General features: G+C 41.4%; 1 protein-coding gene across 7 annotated transcripts in view; it reads right to left on the bottom strand.

Moving 5' to 3' along the window:
* The window catches only part of PANK2 (pantothenate kinase 2), a 29,175-nt gene extending 17,844 nt beyond the window's left edge, over positions 1-11,331 (bottom strand). For 4 of the 7 annotated variants that reach the window (XR_002137519.2, XR_012491260.1, XM_019733745.2 and 1 more), the window contains exon 1: positions 8,406-11,331. Coding sequence is in view for 2 of the 7 variants with exons in the window: in XM_019733745.2 (XP_019589304.2) it covers positions 8,406-9,210 (805 nt within the window). In the remaining 5 variants the exon portion in view is untranslated. The remainder of the gene's footprint in view (positions 1-8,405) is intronic. The other 3 variants (XM_074317732.1, XM_074317733.1, XM_074317734.1) reach the window with 3 other exon arrangements.
* Positions 11,332-26,818: the final 15,487 nt, after the last annotated feature.

Below are 26,818 nucleotides of genomic sequence, written 5' to 3'. Positions count from 1 at the left end.
GGTAAACTCCAGAAGAAGAGAATGAACATATGACCCTCAAACAAGTAGGGAAAAAAAAATCAGTTCAAAAATGAAGAAAAAAGCATGGTATGGTAAATACAAAATTAAAAGTGACAAGAATGAACGCAAACATATCAGTAATCACAAATAGGTCAAATTTCGTTCCAGATTGAAGAGGAAATTCAACTATATGCTTACATTAAAAAGTACATCTAAAACAAGATTATTCGAGTAGATTAAAGGTAAATAAATGGTAAAATACCACAACAGAGTCCCATCGTATGAGTTGGATGCTTTAAGATAAAAACAGCTTTCAGTCAAAAGTACTACTTTCACATCAAAATCTACAGCACTTCACTGGAGACTGACAGAGCAGCTGACTTACATTTAGGAACCATGGTATTATAAAAGGCAAACTCATGTTTCAAGACCAGCACTGCACTTAACAGGGATTATGCTCACAAAATGAGATGCCCCTCCAAAGAGTGATCTACCAAGGAAGTGAGATACACAACTTTCATCCCTACACTTATTCCCAATTATATACGTATTCACTGAATCAGTGGGTAGAAATCACTGGCACCATTTACTTAAACAGATATGCCACATTTATATAGTTGAATTTGGGTAAGCAAAATAAATGCCTGGACAATGCTACTTCACTGTTATCAAGCAAATATTAACAGAAAGCAAATACAATACTAAGAGACTAAACAGAATTCAAGCAAACAAAAAGCATGAAAAGTGGACAAAAAAGAATTATGTCACATGCATAAAAAAGTGTAACTGATATGATCCTAACACATGCTTCAAAAAATATTAAAAATAAGAAGTTAACAAATCAGTGTAAGAATGACATAGGCCTCAAATTTGCACACACACACAAAATAAAGGTATACAGAGGATTTGACTATCAGCTAACAAGGTGATCTATTAAACACAAATGTAACTATCAAAAAACCAAATATACTTTCCTTTCAAATATCCATAAACCATTCACAAAAATTAAGTGCACTAGCTTTATAAAAACCTCAAATTCCAAAGTACAAAAACAAACCACATTCACTTTCCACAATACCTTAAAATGAGAAATTAATCCAACAGACACAAAGAAATAAATCTATCCACCTGGAAAATTTTAAACCCACTATTATTAACTCTGAGATTAAAGAGAAATCAAAACATAATTTATTTTAAAATGGATGACAATGAGAACACTATATATCAAAAACAGTATGATACACCCAAGGTGACACGCAAAGAGAAACTTCTAGCCTTAAATGTTTATCAGATGTATTCAAAAAGAAGAAAGCCTGAACAAAAGGGAATGTCACATACAATTTTAAATGCTAGAAAAATAAAACAGACCAAATAGACCCAAAACAAGCAGCAGGAAGTCATTAAAGATAAAAGCAAGGTGTAAATGAAATTAGAAAAACATCACTGTTGTGAACAAAGCCACAGTAAAGCTGATCAATAAAATCAAGCTTTGAAAAAGCTATCAAAACAGATAAATTTCTGGTTAGCATATCCAAGAAAAAAAGGATATAGCTTTTCTTTATTTAAAAAAAGATCAAAGAAGATGAAAGAGTACGTAACAGAGATTATACAAATAAACCAATATACAACTTTAAAACAATAAGTTTAAAATGGAAACTAAACAGAGGATTAGCTAGAAAAACTAGTGTACAAAATGTGGCCCAAGATGGGGTAGAAAACACATAAATCAGAAGTACTGAACATTTTGAAAAAGTAGTCAAACATCTACCACCCGAACAACAACAAAAAAGCACCAGGTCCCCAATGGTTTCCAGGCAAACCTATAAAAGCTTCTAGGGCACAGAAAAATCTAGAATGAGTCTCAAGTCATTCTAACCTCATATCAAATTAGAAAAGAATCCCACAACACAAATGCAAAAACATGAAATTATTAAACAATAGAATAGAGCTCTGCAGCAGGAGTAATAACCGTGGCCAACACGGATACTTCTCAGGAATGCAAGGATGGTTTTCACATTAGAAGTTCCAATTAATGAGGCTTGCTTACATTAGTAAATTGGAGAAAAACCGTGATTATCTCAAGCTTCCTAAAAATTAAGAAAAATCAATTAAACCAACAGAATAAAAAAATTTTTTAAGTATTTGGGTACAAAAAAATACAAATACCAATAGCTTTTTCCCTATAATAAGCAAAACCACAAGAAAATGACAAAAAAAAAGTCATGCATAACAAAAGCCATAAAATATTTAGAAATAAACTTAATACTAACTATGTATGATAGCTATTAAAATGGCATGTTGAAAGACAGCAATAGGAAGATACACCCTGTTCCAAGAAGGAAAATTATTTATTAAAATGTCAATTCTCCCCAAATTAACCTAACAATGTCAATACAATTCTAAAGAGAACACTGTGTTTGACTCCCCAGCAGCCATTCCACCTCAGTCCCAAGGAAGTACTGATTTTTTTACACCAATAGAAATTCCATTCTATGACAGGCCTAACCAACCTGGCATGACTCATGCACCTACAAGAAGAAAAAAAAGTTTCTTCACTCTTAAAAAAGCAACAGTGCTGGATATAATTGAAGCAAGGAGATTCAACTCCTATTTTCCTACTAGCAGTCCCATTCTTTGACTGTCAACTTTAGGATGATGCCACCCTAGTGGATAGCAAAGAATCGACATACCACTCCCCCAACAAACACATCACATCAACAGGATTGGAATCTTTAGTTATGGACATACCTAAAACCAATGGAAGATTTTGTAATGCTTAAAGCAAATTTAGCCTTAATCCTGTTTCCTTCGAATAAAAAACTGAAAAATTAGTAATATATGGCAATTGTTTTAAACGATCATCTATTAAGAGCCAAACACTATAAGAGAATTTTACTGTATAACTTACTTATTTAAATGTTTACAATGGCCAAAATGTTTACAATGGGTACTATAATCACCCTACTTTACAGATTAAGAAATAAGTACAAAAGAGCCCAAGGTCACAGTAAAGGAAAGGTAGAGGTGGGACTCAAAACCAAGATTTCCTAAGTCCTTTCACAAGTATCTTTTCACAAGTGACTACACACACAAACCTAAAAGCACAGAATACATATTCTTTAGTAAGAAAACAAAATTAAAAAGCAGTTTAATAAAATTCACATACTTTAGATAAATAGATTAAGAACATGTAAGGAAAAGTAATTCAGTTCATATCCTTGTTACACATTTAATGGTTTCTGGTTTCTTCTCTGCACTACTGATCAGACTGTTTACATATCCAAGAACTAATAGGCCTGGGGGTGGGGGGGTCCATTAGACACATGCTCTGTGATAAATGGCTGAGGGAATCATCTCAGGCCATGCAAGTCTGTTATTTATAAACATTCACCCTGTCCAAAGGGGCTTAGATTCCAATCACTGACTGTGAGACTACCGATATACTATATAAAAGAATACCTATTCAAAACACTATGTGTTTCTGAATGGAGAAGTAAAAGAAAAAGGAATTCTTGCTATACCATCACATTCCTCATATCTCACCAACAGTATGAGTGAGTTCTTCCATTAACTTTCATAAACATTTTAGTCTGTTTTGCAGCCCTTAGCATATTTCCTGATATTAAGACCTCCAAAGTACTGTCTAGACAATCTATACTTGACTTCAGACACATTTCTAGAAAGAATTTAAACTCTCCCTCAGATTATTTCTATAAAACCATCTATAGCACAATGTCTCATAACAGGTCCCAACTGAAATGCTTTCCAATGGGAAATACATGGTTCATAAAAATGTGCTCAATTTTCTAACATTATGAAGCGTATCTTTACCAGACCACACGTGGTTAGAACATTGCAAACCCAAACCCTATGCTGGAGGCAGCAATCCTTGTCCTCACATTAAAAAGATAAACCTCAACAACAATTATTCTTAGTAACAAGGGTTTTAACTCCGGGACTAGATACTTATAAAATACTATGTTATAAAATCAGTCGGCTAAATAATAAACTTTACATTCGGGAAATATAAGCACACCAAACCTAATAGACTACTAAAAAAACGCAAGATGGCTTTCACTTTTAGACAGCAAAATTTAAGCCATTATTTTAAAAAGGGATTTTCACATCCTAGTCATTCTCACGGTCATAAATTGACAAAGGAAAGTGCCTGAAGAAAAAGATACCAAGTTATGAACCTAAAAAATGCTCACTAAGTTATAAACTTAAGCCCAAGGAATATCACTGATCTTTTAAATGACGTGTTAAAATAGCCATTCTTTCCATTGCCTGAAAAAGTCCTTTCCAACAGCCTATAGTCTATTATCTTGTTCCTTCCCTCTCCTTTTAACATAAGTTTAAGCAAATATTTTTAACAGCACACATCTCTTCTTGCTTACAGTCCCTCTAGATAAAGACGGCAGGGATGCCAACCCTGAACAATCATATTATCTAAATGCATGATTCATACGTTAGGTCCCTAAAATAACATACCGTACCATTTTATACAGCTACATAATTGGACTATTTTTAGACCCTGCTTATTAATGTTTTGTATTTGTTATACATCCAAGAGGGGCCATGTTTACTTTGATTGCATCTAAAGTTGGTAAAACAATAGGTCAAAAAGTATCTTTTTCCATTTTGTCTCTCAAAAATGAGTTACACAGCAATAGAAATCTAACTCCCCCGCCCCCCAAGCTCCCCAGTGGGCAGCCCTTCCTAATTCCCTAACTGAAGATGTAACACTGTATCTGATAAAGGGCAGTCTTCTGGGGCTCCCGCACCAGTTCCATTCTGCCAACACTGATACCCTTCCAAAAGCCAAGGAAAAACAATCCATTTTCTAGTTTAGTATTTTTCAAGCTACAAACAAAAGCTTTATTTTCTAAACTAATGGCGATTAAGGATAGTCCATGATTGGGATGAGCCCCAAATCAGTAAGTCCCAAAGACGTTCCAGGCAGCTACAGCATGTTTGGGAGTCACCTTGCAAGATCCAGCTCATCGCCACACTGCCATGGAGCACTCTGATCCCAGTTTCCACACCTCCTGCACATCTGCTACACATCTGGCGCCCTTGATCAAAATGCATGTTCTCTTGTTACATGAGTGTATACATTTGTCAAAATTGTACATTTTACTGGATGTAATTATGCCTCATTACAATTTTTTAAATTATAAGATGCATGTTCTTAGACCCTCTTGTAGATGTGAAGAGTTTTTTTAAGTTTCTGAGTGATTCCACGTGAGACCACTGCTCTGGATTACATTATGTGTACCTTCACCTATTCCAAGATGGAGAAAGTCAAGAACACTGGGTCTGAACTCAGACACCCAGAATCAAAACAGCTCCAGTACTAACTCACTATATGTGCTTGGACAAAGGGACAATTTTACTGAGTCCGTTTCCTTATCTGGAAACTGGGAATAAAACACACCTACCTCACAAAGTAATTGTGAGACTTTTAAATGAGACTTTTATAAAATATTTGGCATAGTGTCTAAACACAAACAAGTAAGCACTCTATTACCATCTTTAGCATATTTGTTTCCATTATTTTAAATCAATCTTTATTTGGTATTTCTCTTAATCCTATGAGACATACTCCACCTAATCTAAACTTTTAAAGAACTTCTCAGTCACACACATGCCTAGCTAGTCTCATCCCTAATGACAGTGATGCATTAAGTCTGGGATAGGGACAGATTTGGGAATCACACTGCTCTAGGCAAAACATGACTATAACCAGAGCCCACAAGAATTCCTATGATAAACTGAATATATAGCTCCTTCTAGTTTCAAATGACAACTAGTTTCCTACCTTTAGATAAGTAGTGTAATGACACTGGAACAACGTTTTCTAACCTCAAAAGGTGACTCCACCCCATACCAAATCTCCCAACAAGAAATACAGAAATATTTAGTCTTTGTTGAATTTTCTCAGTTAAGACTAAAGAAGAATTGTCCCTTAAACAAGAGAGGGGTAGAGGCAATGACAACCACAAAATCAAAAATCTGTATAACTTCTGACTGCCCAAAAACTTAGTTGTCCCTCATTATTTAAGGGGGATTTGTTCCAGGACTCCCTATAGATACCAAAATAAGAGGATGCTCAAGTCCCCTATATAAAATGGCACAAACTAATGCAGTCAGCCCTCCCCATCTGTGGGTGAAAAATTCTGTGGGTACTTATTGAAAAATTCCTTGTGTAAATGGACCCGTGCAGATCAAACCCATGTCGTTCCAGGGTCAACTGTATATTCTTGAAGAGTTCAGCAGCCAACACGCTGCCTCTCCATCTAGCAGGTGCACCTTGGCACAGTACAGAAAGAGCAAATGGGAGGAAGAACAAGACCTTGTTTAATTTTTTTAGCGGGTCTCATTATCTGAGACACCAAACAGCAGACAACAAAAAAAATCATACATGAATATTCATCTTATATAAAAGAAGTTTCAAAACCACCTTAAGTACTCCCCCCGATACAGTCTAAACCAGTGTGTTTCAGAGTGGTCTTTGAGTACCTGTATCTAAGTGATATGATGAGCTTCTTAACCCTCTCCAGATCCTGATTCAAAAGAGAGAACTGGACCCAGGCAGGGAATCCGCATTTTTAACTCCCCAGGTCATTTTTATGCTCAAAATTTGGAAGTAGCTAGAAATGTTCACCTCAAATAAGAGAACCTTGAACACAAAAGATAATGATTATGCTTGATCATATAACAATGAAGAAATAGCTACTGGAACATAACCATTTATAAATATAAAGCACAGTGGTTAAGAGCAGATGCTATGAAGCTAAAATTCCTGAGTTTACAGTTCTATTCCACCACTCACTAGCTATTTAACACTGGGCAAATGTGCCCGTTTTCTCATCTGTAAAATGAAATACTACCACCTACCTCAGAGTTGTGAAGGCTAATGAGTTACTAAAGCTCTCAGAATAGTGCCTGAAAAAAAATTTTTAATTAAAAAAAAAATTTTAGAGTGCCTGACCCGTGCAAACACCCAAAATACAATACTTATTTAGAATCCTGTGGCTAATGGCCACAAACAGCTGGCTATGTGGCTGGCTAGATTCTCATTTGCTGAATGAATCTCTGGCATGTGCATCCATATCCAAAGATATAGTAGAAAACGATTTAGGAACTAATGTTTTGTATTGCTGAAAAATCAGGTGTTTCTCAAATAAAATACAAACCAGATAATTGGCTCTAAAAATGGTATAGGTCGAAAGTGGATAATCTAGTTTCCAAATTTCTTTCAAGAGGATAGGAAAAGACAACAGAATTGAAAACTCCCAAACTTTTCATAGCAAAATAGGGATACTGCATTTAATCATCCAAATCCTGTAAGTCAAAAGCAAAGCAACTGGGTGGTTGGACTAAGGTACAAGACCATCCAATAAAGACACTCATCTTGCCACGTCCTCTCACTCTCATGATCTGCATTTAAAACAAGTTTATTTCCTGAAACAGGAATCTTGGTACAACAGCTAGGAAAAAAAATCTAACCGTATGTAAAATGTCACTATATTGTAGGGCTCATAAAAGTATTAGGACAATGGATACTTCCAACAATAGTAATGCCTACTAAACAGACGACCTGAAATGAAGACCTATACTGGGGAGAAAATATTTGGACTAAATTTGAAGACAGAAAAAAAATCCTAATAATAAAACGGAGAAATCGATTCTCTAGGAAGAGCGTGTGCAACTCCCAAGGCGAGATTCAGAAAAAATATCGTTTTCCCTCAAAAAAGAAAAAAAGCCTTAATGCCCAGAATGCTACAACCCAGAATCGTGAGTATCAGGCAAATAGATGTAAAGAAAATAAAGGAGGTGTCTGGGTGAGAAATGACCCGAATTCTCACGGGAAGAAAAGCAGCCAAAGCTTAGTGCACAGAACACGGAATCCAGTTTTAGGCCTGCAGCAACTCAGGGGGCAGTTCACCATTTTCCAGTAAGCTCGAAATCTCCAGATAAACAGGATTTAACATCTCAGAGAGCGGCTCTTGAAAACCCACGGAAGACAGACACTGGGGATTCAAAGGATTTGGGGGGAAGGGAAGCGGTGGAAATAAGTCAAAAAAAGCCTTCTCCAAGATAAAAATCATGTGACTTTCTGGCAAAGAACTCCCAAGGAGCTAAGAGGGAGTTGGGGTCTGGAAGAGGGCCCTCCACTCCGACAACCAGCGAGCGCGGACAATGCACTCGAAGGCCGGGAGGAGATCGAACCCCGAAGCCCCCGCGTTTGAGGACCCCAGGCCTCCAGCCGGGTTCCTGCCCACGCACCAATCTGGGACCACCATGAGGGGGCACTGTCTCCGCGCCCGCGAGCGGGAAAAACGGCGGCCGGACCGGAAGAGGGCAGAGCTAACCGCGAGGGCGCCCCGCCCGGCACTTACGCGGCCGCTTCTTCCTAAGGCTTTCCACGCGTTGGCGGGAGACCGAGGTAGGGCCGCTGTAGGAGCCGGGTCGGTCCCGCCTTACGCCCTCCGCCGAGGCCGAGGCCGAGGCTGAGGCCCCGACCGCGGGTGCCGACGCGCTGTTCGCCCGGCGCCGCAGCGGCTCCTGCCGCCGCCCATCGAGCCCTCCGGGCGTCGACTCACGGGTCGACGAGGGGGAAGTAGCGGCGGCGCTGCCGTGGCGCTCCATAGGTGCGCCGAACCGGCCTGCTCCCATCCGCTGCAGCCACCGCTGCCGCCCGAGCCAGGCCCCCAGCGCAGGACCCCCTCCTTGCCTCCTCCGCGGCAGTCCAGCCGGAGCAGAGGCGCACCCTCGGCCAGCCGTCTCTTCCGTTGCGCCAACGCGCAGCAAACCAATCCCAACAGGCTGGGGGCGGCCTGAAATCCTTGTGTCCAATCGGCTCCCTGACTCGAGGCAGACTGACCGCGCCTCCGTCCAATGAGACGTTACAGGACAGAGTGGGGTGGAGGGTGGCGGGGGAAGGGATCCGAGGTCGGCTGAGGAGGAGAAGGCGGTGTGGCTGAGGGGCGAGTGATGGCGGCGCTGCCCAATGGACGCGTGGGTGGAGGGACCCGCGCCTCCTCCTCCCCTGCGCGCCCGCCCGCACGGGTGGACAGGTCGGCGCCCCAGGTCCCCAGAGCTCTCCCGGGACGCCGCCGCGCGCCCCCGGGTCCCGCCCCACTGCTCAGTCCCTTCCTCTCTGGGTTCGCGCTCTCCTCCAGCCCAGCGGTGCCCGCGCAGCATCTGGCCGCCAGTCTTTGGCGGACGGAAGGGCTGGATCTGCGGCCGACCTTAGTCTTTGTCCTTCGGCCTGGTTCTGCTGCTGCGGTCGAGGCCGCCAAGCCCCCCACCGCCCCGCGCTCTTTTTTTTACTACCACCCCCTCCCCCAACACTGCCACTGGCGTGTTTGGGCTAAGCCCCCTCCATTCCGCCTGCGTTGGAGAAATGTTCCCGGTACCAGAAGGAATGAAAGGACTGGGGTTGGTCTCCATGGCAACTGGAAGAAAGAGGTGGGTTATAAATCCATCGCCACCCTCCTGTGATTAAGGAGGGGGTGTGAGCCGGAAAGTAAGGTTGGCTTTTTGAAGGAGAGTCTGGCCCCCCTTTCTGTGTGGTGCACTGGAGGACATGAAGGATTTGGTGCCCACCTTGGAGCCGGGAGGTGGATGGGGTTAGTTGTTTTTTTCCAAATCGTCTTATTCCCATCTCTTTTGAGGCGAGAACAGGGTCATATCTAGCCCTGACATCCTGACCTCACACACTTACCAAAGGCCCTTCCAAACACCCCTTCTCCCAGAGGTTATCCTAGAATGATCCCGTCCTGCTGTACCTTCAGGGCACTCCGTCAAGTTTAACAGGGATGTGGGTTTATTTTGCTCACTAATTTTTTCGTAAGTACCTGGGAGATTGGAATGCCTCTTGGGTGATAGCCCTTATTTTCTTCACCTTTCCTGTAATGACTACTATTGGCAGTGTGAACAGGAAAGATGAACTGCTTTCTTGCTTGTTGAATAGAAGTTCCATGCTCACTCCAAACTAGCTCCCCTCACTCTAGGTATAACTCTGGAAACCCTATTTCCTAACCCTGGAAATCCCAGCTCTTGCAGGAAGCTACCTCAGTGGGTCCTACAACAAAGAACAGCTATAACTAGTCTTCTAAATCTCGGTCCCCAGCATGGCTTACCTTTCTGCCTCCTCCCTCCCACCCACCACCACCAAAAAATACATGTGCATGTTGTCCTTGACCTGAGGAAGCTTCTATCCAAGTCTGTGAGCTCCCAGGGATCATCCTGAAGAATCAAAGAATCATCGTCTGAGGCTGCCAAGACCAACCTCAGCATCAAAACAACACCTGAAATATGTGTAGCATATTTACAGTTTACAGAGTGCCTTTACATCTCACTTAATCCTCCCAGCAACGTTTGGATGATAAGGCAACTTACCCAGAGGCACACAGCTTAAAAAATGGCAGCCCTTGGACTTCTGAGAATTTACCTACTCTGCCTGATGTTAATCAAAAGACAGCATGGATTCAGTGAAATTCCAACACATAACTGGAAGGCTTTTTCTCCTCTTAAAGACATATGTGTATCGTCACTCTCACTAGTGTATTGGTGAACTTGCTGACAATCTGTGGCTATCAACGTTTATCCAAAATAACAAGCGAAGCACATTCTACTGGCAGGGAAGATGTTTATAATCCTAAATCAAAAATGCAAATTAATTGAACAAAAGAATATATACTATGTGACTCCATTTACATGAAGTTCAACATTAATGAATGATGTTAGAAGTCAGGATCGTGGTTACTCTTGGGGAACAGGGAGACTAGCAGTAATGAAAGAGTACCAAGTAGGCTTGTGGAAAGCTGGTGATGTTTGGTTTCTTTGGTCTAGGTAGTGGTTACATGATGTGTTCACTTTGTAATATTGCATCAAGATGTTCACTTGATTTGTGCACTTTTATGTATGTGTATTATACTTAAGTAACAATTTTTTTTAAAGAACTTGGAAGATTTGCCTTGGACTAAAGTAAACCCATGATTAAGCTTAGATTTTTTTTTTTTTCAAAAAGTGAAATGAAAGTAGCAATTAAAAGTCTTCCTTTCTCTGTGGTTATTATAGTAGTTTATTTTATAAGGAGAGCATTGTTAAGTTTTCTATCACTTCTCTCAGTTATTTACCCTTGGAGAGAAGTCAGTTTTCTGGTGTACACACCAGAATAAGAGGCACAGGGGTCGTGGTAAGCATTGTGCTTTAAAGGAGCTAACCAAATTAATGACTTGCAAATCTAGAGTCATTTCAGTAACAAAACACCATACAAAATGCACATCTACCATATTAGTTGTCTTTTGCTAGGTAAAGAAAAAACCCCAAAACTTAGTGACTTAAAATAGTAATAAATATTTTGTGTTATCTCAGTTTCTATGGGTCAAGAAATTGGGAGTGACAACTGGGTGGTTCTGGTTCAAGGTCTTTCATGAATTGCAATCATTTGAAAGTATAATGAGCTGGAGGATCCACTCCCAAGATGGCTTATTCTCGTGGCTGGCACATTGGTACTGGCTGTTGGCAGGAGGCCTCAGGTCCCGCAACATGGGCCTCTCCAAAGGGTTGCTTGCACGTCCTCACAGCATGGGAGCTAGCTTCTCCCAGAGCTGAGAAGTAAAAATTAATGTACTCATGACTACAAGAGTGCCAGGCCACAAAGGTTTGTAGACCAAGTACTTTCTCCTTTCATTGGGTTCCACTGGTGCCAGGAAAATGAAGGGTTTCGATCAGGCCCCTTTCAAGCACAAGACCTTTTTTCCAGTATAATGGTGTGGAGAATTTGGGGAAACCTTGCCTACTGTCTCTTCCAAAGGACAAAGATATAAAGAGCATGAAGTTCTCACGCCCCTAGACATGTTCCAATACCTGGCCCCTGGCCCAGAGACCACTACTGAAGAGATGTGTTTCATGTGTGTGCAACACACACACACAGTATAGCTAGCATGTGGCGTTCTGGTGTCCTCATCAGAGCTCATAGGCAATAGGAAAGTACTATTGCCTACTTTCACAGATAAGGCTCAACTTTTCTTATAATAATAAAGAAAATTCAAGATGAAATAATGAGTTTAGAACAACTCCAGAGTTTCCTAGGTATGGAAAATTCTATCCCTTCTCAAGTACTGAAAGGATTGAAAATTTCTCTTAGTTTTCCAACTCAAGACCTATCTTTAGCTAAATATCCCCAATTTGGATGCCATTACTAGATAACCACTAATCGTTTAGCACTTTAATAGTTGTTTAGAAAAAGCATGCTGTGCTCAAATAAGTTTGGAAAACAAAAAGTAAAGTTTAGTGCAACTTCTTAAAGCTTTTCATATGCTGAAGAGCACGATGAATCTCCAAGAGGAGGCTGGAATATATAGCTATCTTCCAAATGTAATTGACTATGGAACCCTTTTTTCACAGAATTTGTTCCTCAGACAAAAATGTATCTCTGGTTATATTAATAAAAATCATTTGCATCTCTGTTAAAGTCAATGAAGATCTAATTCTTTCCACTTTGAAAGTTTGATGATAGCTAGTATTATTTCCATTCCCAAATAAATCTATTTGTAAAAGTGTCTGTTTTCTGAAAACAAGTGTGTCCTCTTTTCTTTTTTTCTTTTTTAAGGAGAGCACAGCTCACAGTGGCCCATGCAGGGCTCGAACCGGCAACACTTGTTGTTTTTAGCACCATGCTCTAAAGAACTGAGCTAACGGGCCACCCTCCTCTTTTCTCGTAAACAGTTTTATTTCCCATAGTTCTCTTAATGGTACTGCCATTTCTGTTGCCCTGAGTAACTTGATTCTTCCCTCTCATTTGCCCCTCTCCTTGAATCCAGCACTGTTCAACAGAAATATAATGCAAACCTCATGTGTAATTTAAATTTTAAAAAGTGAAAAGAAACGGGACTGCCGGTTAGTTCAGTGAGTTAGAGCGCAGAGCTCATAGCACCAAGTTTGCCTGTTAGATCCCCGCATGGGCCACTGCGAGCTGCGCCCTCCACAACTAGATTGAAACAGCTACTTGACTGGGAGCTGATGGATCCTGGAAAAACACACTTAAACTAAATAAAAGTTTTTTTAAAAAGAAAACGGTTAAATTAATTTTAATATATTTTATTTACATCCTACACATCATTTCAACATGTGGCACTAGTCACATTAAAAGTGGTAAATAGTCACAAGTTATCATATTAGACAAAGCAGCTATAATCAGTAATTTATTTCAATCACCTCCTAAATGTTTGTTCTGCTTCTAGTTTCTCTACTCTCCAGGCCCACTGCTCCCAGGTTAATCTTACTAAACCATTGTTCTGTTCATACTCTCCTCTGTTTAAAAGCTTTTGGTGGCTTCTTTGCCACAGAATAACAACATCCAAAGAGCCCCACCATTTGGCATCTTTTCACTTTTCCTCATTACCTCCCATATGCTTACACAATATGTTCTAGCAAAATAAAATCTCACAGTTCTCCAGATAGACTTTGCTTTTACCCAACTCTAAGCGTTGGCTCATCCTTTGTCTCTACATGACATTCCTTCCCACCACGTGTCTGCTTATCAAAATCCAACCCAACTTTCATGGCTTAGCCTAAATGATGTCTCCTCCTTAAAGTCTCATTGATTACAACAGTGATGACCCTGCTGATCTTTTATAATATGTCTTTTATAATATGTCAATGATATTTATCACATACGTCCTTGTCTTAAAATTCTTGGTGTACATGTTTTATAAGCTCACCTAGATCGGGAGAGCTATTAGAATAAGCGTTTGCATCTTCATATCCCCCACAGTGCATCTCACAGAGTAACACATGCACACAAAATGTGTTAATAAATAAATGATTACAGTGGCAATAGCAACTTTGGGATCCTTTAAAATACTAGCATCTTTGTCATAGACAATGTTTGGTATCTGCCCAGCTCACAACCATTCCCTCTTCTCCAGGAAATCCCCCTACCCATCTGTAGATTAGGCCCCAACAGCCATGTTTGTACTTAATAACTTCACCACCTTGGAATAGGGACTCACTTCTCAATGTGGATGCCACGTCCCCCACACAGGCAAAGGAGCAGAGGAAGCTGGTCAGCAGAGAGACCCAAGAATGAACAGATGCACACAGCAAAACAGTACTTTTCAGCTTACCCAGTGCTGCCTGTTTTCCATCCTTTCCTGGGCTAAATGCATTCCTGTCTTTGGGCTCCTTCCTGTAACATTAAAAGACATTTCATAAGTTTCCCAACCCCCTTCTTTTTTTCTCAATCTAGCTTACATTGTCTTCTGTTACTTGGAACTAGATTCTTAAAGCAATAATGATGGAGACCAAGCCCCCATTATCAAGGCCATTTATTCTGCCCTGTCCCATTATCCAATATCCTGAATTATAACTTCACTCTTATAAGGGCTCAGAGTCCATTTCTTAAGGGTCCTCAAATTTCAGGCAGAAATGCACAAAGAGGCTAAAATGTGCAAAGGAGAAATAGCTTCCTATTTTGGCAGATGCAGACTTCTGCAGAACTTTATTATGCTCCCCTCAGAATCCCTATCAATGGTCATATTCACTGAAAGAACACCAATCTACATTCACGAAAGTGTGAAAGTTATCATTTTAATGAAGTACTGTTTGTATTACTCTCATGTACCCTCAGACGTTGACTTAAGTGAGTGTCTTATAAAGTGTTATCAAGAGGTCATTATCGGACCTGTACTGGTGAATAGATGAGGATGCTTAGTTATTAGTCATTATTTTGGCAGGTTAGTGGGGTGCTACTCAAATTCTTCAAAGATACTTTAAGCAGGCCAAATACCTTCTTCACCCAATTAATTATCACAGCAAAAACAGTTTTCCTTGACTCTTCCCTACCTCAAAGCCTGTGTTGATGCTATTTCTGCCTAGAGAACTCCTTCCCCCACCCCAGCCCTAGGAACCCATCTTCACCTTTCACTCTTTTGGCCCTTTTCCTGCACAGGTCTCAGTTTCAATGTTCTCTCCCTCTGAGAATCCCTTCACCATCACTCTAAGTAGGTATCACTTCCCCACCCATTCCCCGTTTCATTTTTATAATTTCCTTCCTCTCTATTCTAATTGCATTTTAATCAACTTTTTTGAGGTATAATTTACTATGTATAATAAAATGCATCCACTTTAAGTGCACAGTTGGGTGAGTTTTGATCAATGTAACCCCCATCACCACAATCAAAAACTTTGTCATCAGGGCCAGCCCGGTGGCTCAGGAGGTTAGAGCTCCATGCTCCTGACTCTAAAGGCTGCCGGTTCGAGTCCCAAATGGGCCAGGAGGCTCTCAACCACAAAGGTTGCCGGTTCAATTCCTGGAGTCCCGCAAGGGATGGTGGGCTCCGCCCCCTGCAACTAAGATTGAACACGGCACCTTGAGCTGAGCTGCCTCCCGTATGGCTCAGTTGGTTGGAGTGCAGGCTGTCAACCACAAGGTTGCCAGCTCGACTCCCACAGGGGATGGTGGGCAGCGCCCACTGCAACTAGAAATGGCCGCTGGACCTGGAGCTGAGCTGCGCCCTCCACAACTAAGACTGAAAGGACAACAACTTGACTTGGAAAAATGTCCTGGAAGTACACACTGTTCCCCCAATAAAAGTCCTGTTCCCCTTCCCTAATAAAAAAAATAATAAAAAATAAAAACTTTGTCAGCACCCCAAAGGTTCCTTTGTGCTCCTTCCCAAGCGTTCCCCATCCCTAATCCCAGGCAACCACCGATCTGATTTCTATCTCTATAGGTTATATTTGCCTTTCCCAGGGTTTCACATAAGTGGAATCATTCATAATATCCTTTTTGAGTCTGGCTTCTTTCCCTCAGCATAATGCTTTTGAAACTCATCCATGTTGTTGGTATGTCAGTAGTTTGTTCCTTTTTATTGCTGAGTAGTACTCTATTATATAGAAATACCTTAACTTTGTTTATCAATTCACCCATTAGTAGACATTTATGTTGTTTCCAGTTGTTGGCTGTTGTGAGTAAAACTGCTATGAAATTTGTGGACAAGTCCTTCTGTGAACATATGATTTCATCCCTAGAAATGGGTCAAATGGTGTTTGTTTAACTTTATAAGAAACTTACCCTCATTTGTTCTCCATCATTAAGATTCCCTTCTTAAAACCCTTTTCCATTGTATACATGTTTATTTTCTCATTTCACACCCATCTCTCCATTAGACCACAATTCCATGAGGCAGGGATCCTGTAACACTGGTTTGTCACTGTGCCCAGAAGGCCTAGCACAATGTTTTTAATGAATATTTTTGATTAAAAGAAAAATCAAATTGACCTTAGCCTGTGTGGGGACAGAGCCAGGAGTGCAGTTTCCAGGCTCTCGGCCTCACGTGGAAAGTTACTGGCTCGGGTAGTAAATGGCCATCAGCTGTGGCTACTTGGCGTCAGCTGTAACCAGTGAGCCATTGGCCACTAAGATAACTGCCGTGGCTATGCTAGCCGAAAAATGGGGGCTAGCAAGAAGATGGTGGCTGAGCTAGCAAGAGCACATTGCAGAGTGGCGGATTACAGCTAGCAAGTGGGGTGGGTTGGCAGAGAGAAGTGGATGGCAGGTTGCAGATCGTGTGGCTCCTGCTTCCTGTGTCTCCAACCCAGCCACCAGCGAGAATATAGTAGTATGACTTCCCTATTTATGGCTCCATGGGTGTTCCTGTTTGGCCTCACCATGTCCTGCGTTCTTATGTGGGGAGCGGGAGCTGAGACCACACATGCCACCCCGCGTGACAGCCTGAAATATCTTGAATTTGAAATCAAAGGGCTCAAATAAATGAGGCTTTAACTATAAAGCCCAAAGGAATTTAATAATTTGTAAATAGAAAAAAATATCTCTCCAAAATACTTATCAGTACTGAAAGATGAGGTATGCATAGTGATCTAACTCCCCTGGAGACTGCAAAAGTCGGAAGAGCTGGGGTTCTGGAAAGCTAATGATTCAACATGACAGACCCAAAGAGCCATTGAGTTTCTGTCATGTGCACAGCTATCACATGGCAGTGGGACTGGCCCTAAGTGTGTCCAGAGAAGGCAGCTACCTATTTGGTACAAATTAAGGAAACTTCCCTTCCTATAGGAGGAGAATGTATTATCTTATTGGCAAATCTAAAGAAGGAAGTGAGCATGTTTGGCTGACCCTAACTCCCTCCCCTGCGGTTGTCAGGGGCTTGTAGCTTGTGTGTTTTCCAGTCTACTAGCCACCTGGTAAGAGGCCCACTCTTGTGGGGATCAGAGAGAGGCCTGAAGTATCCAGACCCACTGTGAACAACAGATAAACAAGACTGTCAAATTCAAGGCTTGAGCACTCAGCCACAGACCTAAAACCACATTCTCCAACCAGCTTCAGCAGTTTAAAAAAACAGTATTTTGCTTACTATCTGACTACTGTCTCTGTCTCTCAGAAAAATAGAAAGGGATGTGGTGCTTTAGGCCCATAAACCCCAACACTTACCTCAAGGAGAAAACATCTGGGTTGTAAATACCTTAAGAGAAGGAGCGGTGACTTTATCATTTTTGTGTACTCTCCCCCAGCCCAATAGATATGTGGCTGGTACACAGTGGTCTATCAGATGTAGAGGTAGAACTGCAGATAAGGTCATTGAAGCAGGCTGTAATATGGCACCGAGCTGCTCTAAATTAGAAGTCATCTGATGCCAATCAACTCCTGCCCAGGAGCCAGCTGGATAAGGAGTAGGTTAGTGATGGTAGAAGAATTCTTCAGAGCAAGCAAGCTTCTGGGACAGTAGTTCTCATCCCAGGCTGCACCTGGAAATCACCTGGGGAGCTTTGGGGGGGAAAAAGATAGCCAGGATGCATGCATCTCAGATAAATAAAGTTGGCATCTCTGGGGATGGGACCCAGGTATCAGTCGTGTTTAATACTCCTCAGGTGATTCCAATGTGCAGTTAAGGTTGAGATCCAGTGTTCCAGGCTGGCCTTGCTTTGACATAATTAGTACTTTGTAAGAAATTCAGAATCTCAGGCCCCACCCCAGACCCACCTTATCTGCGTTTTTAGCAACAGCCCTAGATTGACTCATATGTGTTAAAGTTTGGGAAGCACTACTGTAGAATACAGGCTTTGGAGCCAGCCAAACCTTAGTTCTAATCCTGGCTGCACCAGACAAGTGATTTGGGACAAGCTGCTTAACCTAGCTAAACCTCATTTAAAAAAACTGTGACAGGTCCGTGCAGTGGAACACTATGCAGCCATCAAAAGGAATTTGTAATATCGTTAGATACTACGGAGTGATTCCTACAGTATTTTAACTGAAAAAAAAGCAAAAATATAGACATATCTATCATCTGTTTTAACAGAAAGATAAATTTTTAAATGGGCTTTGGGGGAAAATTAAATAAGATAATATATGTAGAGCAGTTATTAATAGATTGTTTCTGGCACGTAGTAAGTGCTTAACAAATATCAGCTATTCTTATTCCTTTGTTGGTGCAGTTACTAGCTGATAGCTCAGAGAAATGGTGTACGTGCTATGACTCTGTGGTTTCAGCAAAGCACCGAGGGAAGTCTCTCGCTATCAGGACACAAAAGGAAAAAAAATGGGTTTCTTAACCTTTTACTATGGAAAACTTCAAAAATGTACAAAAGTCAGGTATCATGAACCCCCATTTTCTGATCACCCAACTTCAACAACATTCAATTCATAGTCTTTTTTATTTCATCTTTACTCTCACCTCTTCCATTACTTTATTTTGAAGTAAATCCCAGAAATATCACTTCATCATATATATTTTAGTATGTAACTATAAAAGATGAGGACTCTTTTTTAATACTCCCACAGAACCATTAGAACAGTTATTATTACCTAATTATTACCTAAAAAATTCATAATAATTTCCATTATAACACCTAAAAATTAATAATAATAATAAAAATAATAGTCTTAATATCATTAAATACTAGTCAGTGTTTAAATTTCCTTGATTGACCATCTTTTTTTACACTAGTTCTGTTCAAATTAGTTTCCAAACAAGGTCAACATATTATATTTGATTGCTTTGTCTCTTAAATCTTTGTTGACCTATAGGTTACCCCTCCGTTTATTTATTTATTTATTAAAGATTTTATTGGGGAAGGGGAACAGGACTTTTTTGGGGAACAGTGTGTACTTCCAGGGCTTTTTCCAGGTCAAGTTATCATCCTTTCAATCTTAGTTGTAGAGGTAGCAGCTCAGCTCCAGGTCTAGTTACCGTTGTTAGCTGCAGGGGACGCAGCCCACCATCCCTTGCAGGAGTTGAACCGCAACCTTGTATTGAAAGCCCACTCGCCCATGTGGGAATCGAACTGGCAGCCTTCGGCATTAGGAACACAGAGCTCCAACTGCCTGAGCCACCAGGCCGGCCCCTCCTCCGTTTATTTTCCCTTGCAATATATTTATTGGAGAAACCAGGTTATTTGTCCTGAAGAATTTCCTGCATTCAGGATTTTGACGACTGCATCCTTGAAGGTTAACCTGTTCTTCTGTCCCCTATATTTCTTGTAATCTGATAGAAGTAGAGGCTTGATTAGATTCAGATTTGCTTTCTTTAAAAGAATTCTTCATAGGTGATGCTATATGTTCCTATTTATCTCATCAGGAGAAGAGAAAGCTTCTCCTTCATAACATTAACTACTTATTTGCATTATTACCTCTTTTTGAGATGTTAAGATTGGTCAGTCAGTTCAGGGACCATCAGACTGGTCCATCCATTAGAAAGCTTTCCATCAGCTTTCCACCACTTGTTTTAGCAGCTATTGAGGGATATTGCCTAATGATGATATAGCCATTGTTTCCTTAGGGGCTGCTGAATTGTGATATTCTAATTCTATTGTCTCTTCTGCAATTAATAACTGGAATTCTCTTATAAAGAAGAACCTTCTCTCATCAACTCTTTGGTATCCTGAAGTACAACTTGTATAGAAAAAGCAAGATTGATTCTTTCTCTTTATTGACCAGTTCTCAGAATGAACTGGTTTATTTGCATCCTCTAGAAGTAATTAATGAATTATTTTCTTTTTAGTATTATTATGAATTCATACATTGTATAAACCTATTGATGAATTTCAATCTACTGGAGTCAGTCTTCTTTTGGCTGTTCAAATTGTCCCACCTTTAGCCAATGGAAGCCCTCAGGATTGACTCCTTAGTCATTTAAGCATAATTCTTGTAGCCTCAGATAGCTTCCTTTTTTTCTGATATGACAGAGTTTCCAGCCTCAACTCTGTAAAAATCCTGCCCAGATCTTGAATGAGCTATTTCTCCAAAGAGTAATTATCCCTTTCAATGGGAAATGATATTTAAAGGCCACAATTTGCACACTAGGAGAGCTCATTGCTACTGGGTTGTTCATTGTTTCCAGGTTCTGGTGGTAGATAGAACTAGAAAATATATATATTTTTTTTTTAATTTGGGGAAGGGGAATAGGACTTCATTGGGGAACAGTGTGTACTTCCAGGACTTTTTCCAAGTTAAGTTTTTGTCCTTTCAATCTTAGTTGTGGAGGGCGCAGCTCAGCTCCAGGTCCACTTGCCGTTGTTAGCTGCAGGGGGCACAGCCCACCAACCCTTGTGGTAGTCAAACCGGCAACCTTGTGGTTGAGAGCCTGCATTCCAACCAACTGAGCCATCTGGCACTGGCCTATGTGGGAATCAAACTGGCAGCCTTCCACGTTAGGAACACGAGGCTCTAACCGCCTGAGCCACTGGGTCGGCTCTAGAAAACACATTTTTAAAGAGAAAACTATATCATAAATTTATACTAATATTTTCCATTCATTTTTAAGGTTACAGAGTTTTTCACTTAATTTTTTTGGTGTTATATTTCTCTTGTATCTTACCTGAAAATCTATTCTTAACATTCACTTTTTTTTTTGCTTTATCACTAAATATATAGATAATATTTTCATATAAAAATAAATATATGGTAATATAAAAATACCGATATTACCAACAATGTGATTATTAAATACCGTTTAAGATTTCTTTGCAGTTCTTTTTGTCCTTAGAATGCATTGCACCAGCGATGAAAAATCAAATTGTTGTGCTGTAAAGTCATTTGAAATAATTCCCCTCAGTGTAGTTCAGTCATCGACTCAACACACAATTGAGGCCCGTTTGTCCCATTTTGATTCAATTTTTAAGGATTTTAAATATTTTTATTTAATTTTGCTATATAATTATTAAAGTACTAACATGGTTCCAAAGTCAATAAAGCAAGGTAAGGTATATCCAGAGAAGTCTAGCTTCTATCCTTGAACCTTCCACCCTGTTTCCTCCCTCCCTCTCTCTATGGTAACCATGTTTTTAATTAGTTTTTGGTCTACCCTTCCTTAAAAATAGACAAGGGAATCCAGTCTCAACTCTTATATTTTTGGTTTTAGTAGTACTCATGGCTGAGATTTATTGCAGGGAAACGATACAAAACAAAATCAGCAAAGGATCGGTCCTGGTTAGTACTTGGATGGGAGACAAAATCAGCAAAGGTAAAAGCTGCATGGGGTGAAGTCCAGAGGAAACCAGACCCAAATTTCCAAGAGTCATCTCCCTGTAGAGTCACACAGGATGCCAAGCTCAACTCTTAAATAAAATTTCTTTCTTTCTTAAATAAAGATTACTGTATACTAAAAACATTTTTCCACTTTTCATTTAGCAGACATCACAAAATTCACTCCATAGCAGTATATGGCTAGTCCGCATTCCTATTTAGAACTGCATAGCACTCCAGTGTAGCGATACCATGGGTTATTCAGATAGTGTCCTGTTGATGGAAACCTGGCTTCCAGTCTTTGGCTATTTACAAAGTGTGCCATAATGATAAGTCTTGCACGTACATCTTTGTTTATTTTTGCCAATGTATCTTTGGTTTACATTTTTAGAAATGGGATTGCTGGGTCAAAGAATAAATACATATGTTGTTTTGCAGGACAGGACCAAATTCCCCCGTAAGATAGAAAAACTTCTAAAATGCTCCCAATGAACCCTACTTCCTGGTAAATTGCCCTTTGAGTGCTCGTTACAAAAAATATGGGATGTGGGCTGGCCCTGTGGCTCTGTGCTCCTAACTCCGAACTCTGCCGGTTTGATTCCCACATGGGCCAGTGGGCTCTCAACCACAAGGTTGCTGGTTCGATCCTTGAATCCCACAAGGGATGGTGGGCTCTGCCCCCTGCAACTAAGATTGAACACGGCTCCTTGAGCTCAGCTGCCTCCAGGATGGCTCCATTGGTTGGAGCGCGTCCTCTCAACCACAAGGTTGCCGGTTCCACTCCCACAAGGGACGGTGGGCTGCGCCCCCAGCAACTAGCAATGGCAATTGGACCTGGAGCTGAGCTGTGCCCTCCACAACTAAGACTGAAAGGACAACAACTTGACTCGGATGGAGCTGATAAGTCCTGGGAAAAACACGCTACTGTTCCCCAATAAAAAGTCCTGGAAATAAACAGTGCCCCAATAAAGTCCTGTTCCCCTTCCCCAATAAAATCTTACCAAAAAAAAAAAAAAAAAAAAAAATGGGATGTCACTTCCAAGATTAAATTACAAAAGACTGACTTCTGTTTTGCTGTCACTCTCTCTAGGTCTTTTCTCTTACTTGCTCTAATGAAGCAAGCTGCCACGTGGTATGCTCCTCTATGGAGAGGCCCCTGTGGCAAGGAACTGAGGGCAGCCTCTGGCCAACAGCCAACAGGGAAGTGAGGCCCACAGAGCAACACTTCAGTAAGGTACTAAATCCTGCAGCAACCACATGAGCGAGCTTGGAAGTGAATCCCTCCCCACATTGAGCCTTGAGATGGCTGCAGCCCTGACTGACACCTTGATTGTGTCCTTGTGAGAGACCCTGAGCCAGAGGACCCAGTGAATCTGCACCTGATAACCCACAGAAACTGAGATATTAAGTGTGTTGTCTTAAGCGATTAAGTTTTGGCATAATTTTTCACACAGCATTAATTAACAGAGACACCTCCATAGGGGCTGTGTTATGTATACTTTTAACCATTAGATGAATATAGGGAGAGTAGAGTGCTGATTAATTGAATGAGGTCAGTTGATCAGTGGTCTTGAATAGCATTGTGTGGGGCTCTGGCTCTCGCTCTGGCTGTACCGTTCTTCATTTCATCAGTGGTTTAGGTATTGCATCACACACACGGTGAGAAAATATTCAGAACCAGAGGGCCCTCAACCAACTGCAACAAACAATGACCAAATTGTTTGGATAGTTGTATAAACTCAACAAAGACCTATAAGCTTGACAACAATTCTTTGTGGAACACCACAGGGAGCTATAGAGGAGGCTGGGGGCCAAAAGGCCCTGCACCCCACTCCTATAAACAGGACCTCAGAGAGTGTCCCTGGACCCAAGCCAAGGATGGGATTAAGTCAGGGCTATCAAATGGCACAGAAGCACACAGAGAAAGGCAAGGAATGACGGCCCTGAAAAGAGAACAGGGTTGCAGGGGGATGAAGGGAATTTTCAATTACTGTCCTTTGTCTTTCCTCAAAAAAGTCTCCTTAGAAATGCAGTAACTCAATGAGTCAGCACCTGCCTTTAGCAAGATCCCCAGAGGATTTGTGTCTATACTGAAGTTTGAGAAACTCTGGCCTATACAACTGAATTTTGGGATTTTCATTTTTTACGGCGAGCACATGTTCACGTACTACCTGCATAAGTAAAAGCTGTTTTAGAGACTACATTATAAGGAAGGTGAAAATTCAGAGGGGAGATTGATCCCCCTGGACTGGGTGGGAAGGAATAAGTGCACTGAGCCAGCCCGGAAGGTGACAGCCTGCTCAGCCCTGAGAGCAGAAGAGCGTGTCTCTGCATGGAAGGTCCTGAGAGTGAAGGCAGCAGGGGACGGGGGAGAGGTCCAGAACAAGCCCTCCAGACTGAAAGTTCTGTTTATATTCATGAGCAGACAAATAGATCCTCATAACTGCAAATTGAATAAAGGAAATGTTAAAAGATCTTGATTCTAGAAGTAATAATAGCAGAATTACTGCAAAAGAGTGTCACTGGACTCACAATTCTAAGGCCATCGTGACAGCAAGTGGGGAAAAAAGCAATTCTTTCATCAGTTACCAGTTTCTCTCTTTCCCAATTCCTTTGGATTAGCCTCCTGCAAGAAGCCGGTTCCCAGCTGCATGCGATAATGAAAGGAGTTTTCTTTCTTCTTACAATAAATACAAGTGAACTGATTAAATGTGTACAGCAGCTGATTGCTAGGAAATCAGTGATTCAAATAGTAAGGCAGTGACACGTGTGGATGGTGGAGGAGGGGGCTGGAGGGGGAAGAAGCCTGTGCAGTGTCAGTCTGAGCCAAGGACATTCACGGGCCAATGGAACTGAGGTCTGGAGGAGGAAGGATTTGACACAGCCTGGTCCAGCCTCATGGTTTGTGGGTCCAGGAGGGTAAGGGATGCCAGAAGCTGGCTGCGGACCCCGTTGGCTGTGGAAGTAGAACCCAGAGGTTCCTCCCCTCCTTCACCCTTCCCACCTCCACCCATTTTCCTCTCCCCACTTCCACCCTTCTTGCCATCCCCCACCCACCCCATTCCTTCTGTCTGAGTACCTTTTTCAATAAAAAGTTGTGGGTTTGAGGAGGGGGTTTGGTTTTGGTTTTGTTCGTTTTTCGGTTTTTTTTTTAGAAAAAGCATTGAGTAAGTAGAAGGAATATATTCAGTGTAGGTTTTTTAAATGCAGGCAAGGAGATGAGAATTTACACTGCAGGGTGTGAGGTAAGCCATGGGAATTTAGGAAGGCTAATAAATGAAGTCTAACCAAAGAAGGCTTCCAAGAGGAGCTGGGCTTTCAGCCTGATCTTAAAGCAAAAAAGAACCTTGGTGGGTGCGGTCGCTAAGCAATGACCTGGAGCTGACTTGGAGCAGAGGGCTCTAGCCACTGGCCTCACCCTCACGGTGGCACCACAGACCCCAGGGAGGGACACAGCGCTGGAGGAAGTGCGTAGGTGCTTACCTGCCTCCTATTTCAGCAGTGGCGGCCCCTCTCAGAGCCCATACTCTTCCCTCTGAGACACTGAATACCCAAATGGGCAATGTTCAGACCATATAAGCGAAGAACCCTGACCGAAACCTCAGCAGTAACCAGCCTGGAAAGCCAAACCACAACCCCTGCAGTCATGGGACAAGAACGATCAATGTCTGCCAGCTTCTTCCAAATCCCCAACCACTCCTCCCTCTCTTCCAACTCAGGACCAACCAGAAAAAGCCAAATATGCTCCCCAACCAATCACAGAGATGCCCCTATTCTAGTCCGGCCCCGCTCCAGTGTTCCTCTCTTTCTTCACCACAAAGTTTTCCCCACTCCCTGCCTGCCTTTGAGCCCCCAACCCCGCAAATGTACATGATAGTGGCTGACTCTCTTGCAAGCTCCGAATAAATAGCCTCGTTTGTGCTCATTTGGGTCATCTCAGTTTATATCTCAAACAGGGAATATGGACCCAAACTGAACATACGCATGAAACCAACACCCAAATCAGGAGATAGAGTCACTCCCCAGAATGCTCTTTCAGGTTCTATCCCTTCTAAAGGTAACCATCTTGACTTTCAACGCCATGGATACGTTTTGCTTGTTTCCGTACTTTTTATATGAGTGGAATCGCACAATGGGGACTTTTTTTGTGTATACTGACTTCTTTTGCTCAATGTTATATCTGTGAGATGTGTCCACTGTGGTTTTGTGTAGCAATATGTTCATTCGTACTCATGGCTGTGTACTAGTGTTCTACTGTGACTTTACCACAATTTACAGAATGCATTCTACTGTGGATAGATATTTGAGTTGATTCCAGCTTGAGGCCATCAGGAACAGTGCAGTTAGAAACATTCTGGCACATATCTTGGTAGATAGAAGCTCTTGTCTGTTTTGTACATACCCCGGAGTGGAACTGCTAGGTCACAGGTTATGCATGTGTTCAGCTTTAGTAGGTACTGCCAGTTTTCCAAAAAGTTATTATATACCTACTTACATTCCCCCAAAAGTTCATGAGAGTTTCAGTTCTGTATTTTTGTCCACATTTGATCTTGTCAGACTTTCATTTTAGCTTTTCTACTAAGAGTTTTTGTAAATTCTGTGTTTCCTCAAAAATAAGACCTACCGAGAAAATAGGCCCTCACATTTTTCAGGATGACATCCCCTGAACAGAAGCCCTAATGAGTCTTTTGGAGCAAAAATTAATATAAGACCCGGTGTTATTTTCAGGGAAACATGGTTTATACTTAATATTTTTCTTATTCCCTATAGGCTCTAAGTGTTACTGTTTTCCTGGAATTTGATATCATTACTAATAGTATATAACTGATCAAAACAACACTTGTCCCTCTCCCTACCCCCACCCATGTTTCAGGAACACTCCTTTAGACCATCGCTGTTGTATTGGAGACAAGAGCAGTGGGTGGAAAAGGGCCCTTAGGATCTTTGCTTCATTATTCTGTGTCTCCAAGGCCTTTCCCAATATTCTGCACACAGTATGTATAACATAAATATTGTATAAATACCTGAAAGGATGATGTGAAAGCCTATTTGTCTCCACCACGCTTTGTGAGCCATCCCCAACCACTGGAGGGTATGCAGGTGTCTTCCTCATTTTCAGCCTTAGACCTGGCACAGGGGAATCCTTTAATAAACAATGTCTGCTAAACAAACTGGTCTCCGGAGGTCTGGCATGTTAGGCGTGTGCCCCCTGCCCTGCCTCACACAGCCTCAGGCCATTGCACCTGCACGCACACACAGCGATGCTAGTCATATTGTTACAGTATCCCCGAGACTGTGTTAATTATGTATTGCACATTA

This window comes from Rhinolophus sinicus, linkage group LG13 (assembly GCF_036562045.2).
Source record: "Rhinolophus sinicus isolate RSC01 linkage group LG13, ASM3656204v1, whole genome shotgun sequence".
Classification (NCBI taxonomy): Eukaryota; Metazoa; Chordata; class Mammalia; order Chiroptera; family Rhinolophidae; genus Rhinolophus; species Rhinolophus sinicus.
The sequence above is the reverse complement of the archived record's forward strand: the minus strand, read 5'-3'. Positions and strand labels throughout refer to the sequence as shown.